General features: G+C 36.5%; 1 protein-coding gene across 2 annotated transcripts; it reads right to left on the bottom strand.

Moving 5' to 3' along the window:
* Nucleotides 1-7,361: 7,361 nt before the first annotated feature.
* On the bottom strand, nucleotides 7,362-10,677 carry LOC110119949. 2 transcript variants are annotated; one of them, XR_007226447.1, is made up of 3 exons: nucleotides 10,414-10,677; nucleotides 7,671-7,766; nucleotides 7,362-7,596 (listed from the first exon to the last, which is right to left on the bottom strand). XR_007226447.1 is itself a non-coding variant. In XM_020867075.2 (2 exons), exons 1-2 carry the CDS (start codon nucleotides 7,921-7,923, stop codon nucleotides 7,508-7,510), a joined length of 342 nt encoding a protein of 113 aa, XP_020722734.2. In that variant the 5' UTR covers nucleotides 7,924-8,320; the 3' UTR covers nucleotides 7,362-7,507. The 2 variants fall into 2 exon arrangements, 1 of the variants encoding a protein (XP_020722734.2); XM_020867075.2 differs by lacking the exon at nucleotides 10,414-10,677 and having other exon boundaries at nucleotides 7,671-8,320.
* Nucleotides 10,678-10,692: the final 15 nt, after the last annotated feature.

Raw genomic sequence — 10,692 nt, 5'->3', positions numbered from 1 at the left:
TTCTTCCGCAGAATGCGAAATATAATCAGAGATTCGAGTTGAATTGGCCTGGCGATAATCGATATAACGATAACAGATAAAATATATAATATAAATTTTTATATTGCCATTTTTTAAATGGAATAAGGGCGCTAGTTGAAAGCCTTTTTTTTTTAAATTATTGTTTAAAATTTTTATATTTTCGTACGTAGCGTATCAAATATTTTTTATGGCAAATTTCCTTATGTAGCGAAGTATCCAACGTTGTTATGTTACATTTTTTTCTCGAGTCCGGTCGTAGAGCGTAAACAATATCTTTCTAAAAGTATAAATTAATCGATCGAAAGTGATTGGATTGTAACATATGAGACATTTGTTGGCTACTTGGTTTCCTTAGATCATTTTGTTAAACAAAGTGTTCATCGTTTGAGTGAGACAATTATTTATGAATAATTGCAATGCTTCGTGTTCCATTTACGAAAGACTTGTTTATGAAGTGTTCGGTTATACGAATTTCTCTCGAAACGTATATATTTGTCGAGTAGGAAAGTTAGTTTCCTTAAACAAAGTCGTTCAAACGAGGGAAGGAAAGAAAGACCAAAGTAGGATCGCTTGATTTTATTTCCAAAAGCGTTGTCAAATATTTTATCGTTTAGTTGAGACTCGAATTATCTATTTCTCGCACGTTGTTGATTTTTGTATTGGCTATAGATTCCGCGCATCGATGAATCGAATTTTACTATCTACTGTTCCATTTCTGGTACAATATCGTTCCTTAGCGAGTTAATACAAGTAGAAAGATATAAGTAACGAGTTAATTCCACTCTAATATTTCCCCTATAGCTTCGCATCTAATGCTTGAATAATTATTACTCTCTTAATACTCTCATAAATAAACATTTCATATGTTACAACCCAATTGAGAAAAGGAACTAAATAATAAAAGAGAAAAAGAGATACGATAATTTTTCATTACGAGCATCGACTAATTTCGCAATACATATATCGCCGATATATGTATAACACACGTGAGGGATATTTAAGCCAAATAACGTCCAGGAAATAGATATTGACTTTAACCTTCTATAACTGGATTTATCCTCGATCTATCCGGCTAATTACAGATTTGTATTCGAATAACGTCGAGAGGAGAAATTATCGATTTCTTTTGAAACTTTGATGTATATTCATCGAGCGACACAAAAATTAAAACTGTTTCGTTTGTATGTGTTGTATTGTTTATATGTTTCGTTTTGTAAAGCAGAGAAAAAAAGGAAGATAAAGTAAATAGGAGCCGTAAAAAGAATAACCTGTTATTACGGGGGATTAATTTACGCGAAAGATCTTTTCTATCGATAGAAACAGCAAAGGACTAAGTCAAGGAAGAAATATTAGACGTACGTGAATAATACATTCGTGAAAATTAGCCGTTAAAACGTTGATCGTGCTTGTTAACGAGGTTTAAAGAGGTACTTGCGTGCACGGATGAGAAAGAGAAAGAAGAATGATCGAAGAGTAACGAACGTTCGGCCGGATAAAAGCTAAATAGATAAATGATAGGCGAATGTGAATTACGTGTGAATGTGTTTAAGCGCGAATGAATGACAGGGAAAGGAATAACAAAGCGAGAAGCCAAGATGTTTTAAGTAACTGTGATTTTTCAGATGTATATTATACATAAATAATGATGAATTAATTTCTACGTGTATTATAATGCAAAACGACGAATGGTAAATACGATGATGTATCGATGTGTCGCTTGTGTCCGTACGAACGTTGTAGAATATTATTTCGACTAACACATATCGGATAGAGAAGCGTTTGGCGGTGAAATAAATTACCGCTATTAATTAATCGTCATCGATTCATCGTTATTCGATTCGTAATTAATTAATCGAGCATTATCATTACGAATATAAGTATGCGCGAGTCGTGGTACGTTGCCTAAAAAAAATCTTTACGTATATACAATACTTATACATACACTGGACACGTTCACACTTACATAGAGTTTGATTGTTAATTGCTTGCATAATTGTATAAGAGAGCCACGTGTCATCTGTGTAATATCATTGTATTCAGTAATACACACGTATACACACGTACACGCAGACACGAGTACACACACCGTAGATTTATTCTATACTTTTCGTCGCCTCCCGTCGAAAGAATCGCTGTTCGCTATTTTGCGAATTCCTCTACTTTACTTCTTCTTTCCTCCCTTTTTTCCCCTTCTTTTTATTCCTCCTCCTTTTTTTCCCTTGCAATCAACCCTTCACGAACTGTTCCTAAAGAAAACGCCACTGTACCACGCTGAACCTATCGTTGAGCAGAAAATAAACTGCGTATATAAGTACGCGTGCAAAGCGAAAACGCATCGTCTTTCGATTCTCGACGATGCTTTCCCTCTCGATTTCTGAGCTAAGCGATTAGCTCTGGATTAGGTACTTAAATAATCGACAATAGGAGATAATGTTATCGTCGTTCAATCCTCGGAGCATAAAAATAAAGTCTCTATCTATTTATTTTTATCGTTAATCGTTTCTAATGGGAAAACAGTGTCTCGTGAATTTTCTTTTAAGCTAATACACAGAGCCTTCTGTAATTGCGCGAGGCTCGATCGTATACTCACGCGTCTATATATTCCTTAAATTTCACTTTGTTTCTTTATCACTTGCTGTTATTCTCTGTTACGAGAATCGCATTCACGAAGAATGCGCGTAATATTAGCAGAAGAAGTAACTTTTTAATTAGGCTTCATCCCTTTAGTTGTGTTTAAAAAACACACACGCACACACGCATTTAGCGATAGATAAGCTAAAAATCGGGTAAACTAGCTAATTACCTTACTAACACCTTCAATTAGGCTTCAAAAAGAACCTAGTATATGTAAATTCTAAAACTCACGAAGAAGCTATTTTCTAAATTAAAATATTCTCAAAGATCTTTCATAGGATTTATAATTCTAGAAAAAATAAAAAAAAAAGAAGAATCTCTAATTAGAATTTCGTCCTCGATTCTCGGAAGAATGTGAAAGGCGTAGAGTTTCAAGAATTTCTAAAGCTCCAAGGGTTGGACGTCGAGTAAGGGACGTGTACTAATTGTCGCTATTGTTTTAAATAGCGGCAGCTTGATTTGCATATAGCCTAGTTGACCGCACAGCGAATCGATCCCGGTCCTACGTTTTCCTCGCGATTTCCCGCTGCTCGACGTAGGTGCGGCCCTATCCTGAGAAAAACAAGTGTTCATTTTTCGACGAAAATCCACTATGTGGAGAACGAACCGCGTACGCGCATGCGTGCAAGCGTATGTTTTGAAAGCGCGCGCGCGCGCGCAGAGGCGAATGATGAATTTTCGGGGATTCCCCGAAAGAGGACAAAAAAGAAAAAAAAAAGAAAAGAAAAGAAATAAGTATGTTTCTAAACGATATTACACGATTAGTCGAGGGAAATAGATCCGTATAAGTACAAATAAACGAGCCTGAATGAATGTTTCGATAGAGGGCAACCCTGTTTTCCTTTTTATAACGAAAAATACGAGGAACCATTTATAAATAGTTTTTTTGAATAAAACGCGGTTAATATAAATAAATATTCTAACAATGATTAAAAGTCTTTTTATGGTCTTTCGTTGCTGTAGCGATGTAGAAGCGAGATTTTTTATCATACGATTTATTTTTGTCGATAAACTAATAGTATAATTGTTAAGACAGAATGGAAAGGAGTCGAATTTTCTCTATACGATATATGTATATTTAGAAGAAAGATCAAAGTTGAGCTTCAGGTGGCAATTGTGTTCAAAATGTCAGATTTAAGTGGAATTCTTTGTCATAGCTTGTATCTTGATAGTAAGTGTGTAGTATGCATATGAGGAAAGAGGTATAAGATGCGGAAGGCTAATTGTAAGTTTCTTTCGAGATCATTTTTCGAGATAGTGGATATATTCGTTGAAACAACACCATGTAATAATCCACGAAAATCAAATTTTCACGCCATATTCTCGTTTGCGTCGTAGGGATTTTGGTGCAATAAGTAAAAAGATGAGAATAAATGAAAAGAAAAGAATCCTCTATTTATTGTATTTTTAAATCGGCACGATTACGTTCCCTTAAGTGTTCTGTCGTAAATAAAATTGGGTGAGATATTCTGAATTCTATTCTTAATATATAAATCGGATACACGAAGATGGAACAATTAATAAAAATTTCACTGTATCAAACGTACAATGCTTATTCCATTCCAAAAATTCGATTCCTTTCTGCGTATTGTAAAATCGAAACGAACCTGCACGTTGTAAAGCCAAGAAACGGCAGAAAGAGAAGCAAACGTCCCTTTTAAAAGCTCTAGAAACCAGAAAGCTCGCCTAAGTCCACCCACGGATACGCATTCGCCGCTGCCGAACCTAGAACTTCCGGTCACGACGTTAAGAAGTGGCCGAACCGAGACGAATCGTTATACCGCGTGCTGGACCTGTATTTTTTTAAATAAAAACCAGAAAAACCACCGTCTTCCGATTCTGCCGAACAACCGATCATATTCGACGCATACTCGATAGAAGCTAAGTATAAAACACAAAGCAAAGAGAGAAAGAAGAAGGAAACAACACTGGAAAAGAAAAACAGTAACGAGAGAGTGCATGTGTGTTTGTTAGGAAGAAAGAATGGAAGAAGAGATATGAACGAATGAAGTACGAGTGAGAGAGAGAGAGAGAGAGAAGTAGATGACTGATGATCATTACAGCGGAGACTATTTCTCGTTGCTGTTGCTTTGCACCGATTTAAAAAAAAAATACACACACACGCGCGTTATATATACGACACGTACGTGGAACATAGACACGTGGAAACACGTACATCTGCATAATTACTCACACACACGCAGATTTCAGTCAGTATCATTCGAGAGCACGATAAAGATCGATGGTCAGTCTGTTGCAGTTGAAGCAAAAAGAAACACGTGTCACTTGCAAGGAAGCAAATGAGCAAAAAGAGAAACGAGAAAACGAGAGAAAAAAAGAAGAAGTCAAACGTCAGCTCAGAGTCTTGTACATATTATCTTTTTCACTACTGAAAAACGAGCATTTGAACCGTGATCGTTCCCCAGATGAGCGCGCGCGCTTGTCTTCTTCGTCGGATTGAACGAGGCGACGCGAGCGTTCAATGGAACAAAGAGGACATTGTTCTACTTCTTTTTTTCCCCTACTACCTGCCTTTTTTCTTTTTCTTACTTTTTCTTCTCTGGTTCGTTTTTTTACCCCGCGTTTCTTTTTCCCAGTTACTCTTTCCTCTTCCCTTCCTTCTTCTACGTTTTTAATTCCGTTGTCCTCGATCGCGTTCACCTTGTTCGATGCTGGCGGAGGAACGCGAGAACCGACGCAGTATGTACAGTGTTTTACGGTAGATCGAGCGCACGTATGCCTCTCGAGAATCTTCGTTTCGCCTTTTTAGAATTCTACGAAATTGCACAGCAGGAAATAAAGGAACGACACAGAGAGGAAAATCGTAACGGGTAAGACGGAGCGTCTTAAATGGAAATTATTTCTACTCGCCGGTGTTTCTCAAGAAAGAACTCTTGTCAGGGAAAACAAAGCATTGGAGATTATCATTAATATAATATAATACTAATTTAATTAGCGACAGGACTAGTTCTCGGTTCTTACGCCTCCGTAAAAACGTCTTTTCTCTGTTTCTTTAAGAACGGTTAACAAACTTTTCGTTTTTGGATTGGACGGTTGCTTTTAGCAAGTTGTAAATTTTGTTGGATTTTTTCTCGAAAGAAAAACTTTTATATTTTTTCCTCTGGAAGCAACGACGTTACTTAACAACGTTATTCAAGCTTTCTTGCCGCTTATCCTTATTCTAGATAATTTTCAAACAAACGGTAATTAAGAAATTCTTAATAAAATATTTGTAGAAAATTTCTAACTAACTTCAACCAGGTATAGATACAGCTTGCACCGACCATGAGACCAGAGGCAACGACAAATCTCGAGCAGATAGAGCTATTCGAATAGAAGACATCTTTTCTAAAGCGATGTTTCACTTTTGCAGAATAGAAATCGATCGTATTCTCCACGTGCGACCGATGTAATCGCTATCATCAGTTCTCATCATCGCATTATCTCTGAAAGCGCAGCCTGGCTGCGTTAGAAGTATGTGCTCATTGCGCATAGCCGCCAGCATCCTCTTAAACGTAAGGTAAAACGACGTTCAATTTATTTGATGATTTCGTTGAATATCTATCAAAGTTCCTTTACTCTTCTCGTAATCATAAAAACGCGAAGGGAAAAGGAAGAGAGGAACGAAAAAGAGTAGTCTTTCATTATTTAGATGGGCTCATTCCCTTGAGTGTTCTAAAATGACGATAGTTCAACTAATGTTTCATAGAAGTCGGAATCTTTTCTTCTTGCTCCTTTTGCGATGGCAAATTGATATGTAGGTCGTTAAAGATGTTCTCGTTGGTATAATAAACGCGAGTGGTCGATTTTGCAAGTACGTATTTTACGATCGATTTTTTAATAACGATTAATTAATAATTAAAGGAAGAAATCGATTTTTCTTATTATGAGTTATCGCTATAATAACGTGGCTACGAAGTGTAATTATTCTTAATTATCTACGTTACGGTTTTCTCACTGTTCTTTTCTTCCTTTTCTTATTTTTCATTTCTAGAAACGATTGCATATCGTGTTACGTAATCAAACATTACCCTGTACATGTTATGTAGAGAGAAATTTGTGCTCGCGATAACACGCATAATCTCAGTAAATACTCGCGTCAATTTCCACTTCTATTAGCGGATTATTCGCCAATTTACAGCTTTATCGATCTAAGGACTTAAATAGCGCACGTCCACAAACGTCTATCACTCTAAAGCTAAGAATCAATTCGAAAATTCAGAGAACGCGTTATTCTGTTCTCGATAATCGAGAGGAAAATAAAACAACGTCCTTCCTTATCTGTTAAACTAAAAATAAAATAAAACAAATTCACACGGTTTGAAGAAGTGATTCCTTTAAAGGTCATTACTAGTACGCGTCTGACATTTACATGAACCACTCTATTTACTTTGACTTAAACGGGTCAAATTATGACCTTAAACTGACTTCGAGTAAAGACACTTCGCTTAAATCAGAATAGCGTGAAAATAATGACACAGCGGCGTATCATTTGCCTCGTTCGATGTTCAAAGTTCTGGTCGTTTTCATCGATGTATTCACGTATACTTAACGATCGAATTCCGTTTCTTGTTAATAAACGGGGCAACAATTCCGAGCTACTGATAATGCCTTGTCTTTGTTGACAAGTAGCAAAAAGGTGCCAGGGACGAGTATCGATACGAATTAATTTTAACAAAGAATCGAGCAGCGAAACGACATTGGTATTTTCACTGATTTATCACTGCAAGGTTACAAGAACGTGTCATCTGTCGTAGAAATCGTTTCAATGTTGGCTACGATATCATATTATGTCTTTAAGATGACGTTTACAAATCATATTTATAAGTTAGTTTCTCTTTTTAGAAGTTGACTAAATGTTTGTTATATGCGAGACACCCTGTGCATATTCACCAATGGTTCCATATAGTTTTACGTATTTCATTTCCTTGTCGTTGTATCCTATTTTATAATCCTTATCTTACTATTTAGATCTTACTATCATAATCGTTATATTAAAATAACATTAACCTTACCTTCATTTACCATTATACCGATAGCAAGTTCGTTGTTTACGACGAAAATGCCACTAGCTTGTCGTTCGTTTGGAACTTTAGTAGAACGTTGTGCTTCTAAAAATGAACAGAGCATAACTGATTCAGTGTTCTCGAACATTTCGATATTAACAGATTCGACGTGACAAAAGAGATCTCTCAACCCTCTACAATGACGACATATGTCGTTCGAATGCATATACATTTCTGTATTTTTACCATTACTTTTAACCATTGTTTTGCATACTTATCATTGCACTAATTTATTTTATCATCTTATCATTGCACCGCCACTGAAGAAGAAATCCGACTCGCTTCTTATTTATGACAGTTATTACTCCCGGTCTTCCAACGAGGACACAAGATTGTACTGCGATATCAACGGTAAAGCTCTTACAACCTTATTCGATACAATTACTTAATCTATCTCTTACGACAATTTCTGAACTTATGTAACTCATTATTTCAAACGCGATTCGATCTTTCGTTATTTTTACTATTGTTTTTTTTTTTTTTTTTTTTTTTACTGCTACACCTTCGTCCTCAAAATTAATTACGTATACCGTTGGTATAATATTAAGAGCGTAAGATTATCGAAAATTTTGTTTATTTCGTCACCGATGGCCTCATTGACAGTATACGCATTAAACAAATTTATTCAACTTATTTCTGCACGATAACTTTTTTTATGCAGAGGAATAAAAGACTTTTATCATGCCGCTGGATAGGTCAGTCAGTTGCAAAGAGTATCGAACGTGTTATTCACGAAAGCTTACGAGCAGATAAGCAATCGATCATTGCCGAAAATGAGAGACACCAGTTGGTTTGTCAATATCGACGCGTTACGCTACTTGCGGCAGGCACAGACGCGAAACATCATCGAGAGAAGCACGTGTGGAATATAATCTGGCCGGAGGAACGCAATCGATGGTCGACGTATAGCTACGTGCGGGCTCCGATTCGATGGTTTCGCGATGATTTCTTATCGTTGCACGTTCGAGATACACGCACGTTCGTAGCACGTTTTCACAATCAGTGGCATTGAGAATGGCCTGGCAGCAGGATGTAACAATTATATCGCAGTTGGATCGAAGGAAAACGTGTCCTCGAAATGTGGAAATTTAGTCGAACACCGGACGACAAGTTTTCTCCCATCAGCTACTTTCTACGATCTCGCCGACGCAATCTGATTTAAAATTGTTACGGTTAACGTTAAACTTATTTCGAGAAATGATAGAAAGTGAAAGATAGAGACATTTGGTGAGAAACAACGTCTCTCGATGTGTTTAATGTCTCGTCGGTCTAGCGGTGCGGAGGAGACGAAAGAAAATTAAAGTGCCTATTTTGTGATTCGGCGTGAAAGATTTCGCTACGATGGAGCTGCGAGAACTATCCTACTCTGGCTGAATAAAATCAGTGGAAAAAAATTTCGTTGTTCGCTACGTGGAAACGGAAGATCAAATTCCAGTGGGAAAATCGATTTGGAGAGTACTTGAAGATATTTGCGAAGTAAGTCCTCGATAGCATTTATCGGTGCTCCGTCACTAATATTTGTAAATTGCGATGACTAAAGTGGTCATTATTTATGACCATTTACCAGTAAATTTTGTAATATTTTTACAAATTTATTGCCCTACATTTATGCGATCATGGAATTGAAGTTGTGTGTCGTTTAATTGCACAATTTGTTCTACACAATTCTTTACAAAAACACAACTAATACCATCGATGATTTCTTATCGTATCAAAATAAGTATTTAGGAATAATTTCTCTATCATTTCGATGCTGGGAATTCCTTACCTGTAATCTATGAAATACATATTTTACGATAATTTTTCATGGGTATTTCCAAGATTTTACTTACCGATAGCTTATCGATAGGTTCAAGGGATTATCACACGAATTATTCATCTAAACTAAACTCGTATATCACACAAAATTGTGTAATTTGTTGAAATACAATCGATTGACCGATGAAACGTTCAAAATATATGCGTTACGTTACATATTATCGATATATAATAATATTCTTTAAGTTTCTGGAAACGTATATGGAAATCTTCAAGCACTACTACAAGTCTACTCGAATCATTTGAACCGTGCGTTCAGGTAATTTATTCAATTTATGCGCATACGTTTGATACTATTCACGCAAAGCTAGCCAGACGCCGAACTAGTCTGTAGAAACTGATACATGAAATAAATATTAAATTAGTTCGCTTTATGATGAAACAATATTTGAAAGTCCTTCGTAGTGGAGATTATTCGACGCAACAACGATTTACGGTAGCCAAACGTATAATTGAATCAGTCATTGAAGCGACTCGTTCACACTCTATAAAGTAACAATTACGTTTATCCGTAGATCAGAATTTGTTAGCGACGCTAATTCGAGAAAAGAGAAAATGAATCATTCCGAGAGCGTTTAAATTTCAAGTGCATGCACTTTTATTCGACTGCTCGATTTTATCGCGAAAAATTAATGAAAAATTAAGTCGTGGTTTAGCTGCGATGATTTCGATCGAATTACATTAAATTCTCAAGATTGTACGTACGTTCGTGTCGCAATCGATTTCGAGTATTACAGTCTCCAAGGATCTCTGCACGCTTGCTCGACTTATTTTATAAAAACATAAATACCCCATTAAGCGACGACGATTTTCTCCACAATGAACGAACAAATTTTATTCCACACCCTTGACCTATCTTTATATAAAGAATTACCTTTTCCTCTCGACGTTCGTTTCATCAAATTTCGCCTCAATTTCTCCACCTTCGGCCAATTCTTCCATGAGAAACGTCGTCTCTACCTAAAGTTCCTTTCATCAAATTTTAGTAAAGTTCTTCCACCTCCTCCTCGCCGATCCTTCCATTTCGTCTAGCAGGAGCAACATTTTCAGCCACACCCTGTAGAAACAAACGGCCGCAAATCCAAAATGGAAGATGAGGAAACCTAGCTAACTTCTTGCATCCCCTTCCAGGCTGGAGAACCGACGAGAACCA

This window comes from Bombus terrestris, chromosome 15, assembly GCF_910591885.1.
Source record: "Bombus terrestris chromosome 15, iyBomTerr1.2, whole genome shotgun sequence".
NCBI classification, from domain to species: Eukaryota; Metazoa; Arthropoda; class Insecta; order Hymenoptera; family Apidae; genus Bombus; species Bombus terrestris.
Note: the sequence above shows the minus strand (reverse complement) of the source record. Positions and strands in the feature narration are given on the sequence as shown.

Bases quoted from the DNA above. Each gene is read 5' to 3' on its own strand.
- LOC110119949 (XM_020867075.2), bottom strand. From the start codon at position 7,923: ATGGTTAAAAGTAATGGTAAAAATACAGAAATGTATATGCATTCGAAC. The intron at 7,597-7,670 runs GTAAGGTTAATG...ATTATAAAATAG, and splicing joins CGGTATAATGGTAAATGAAG to GATACAACGACAAGGAAATG.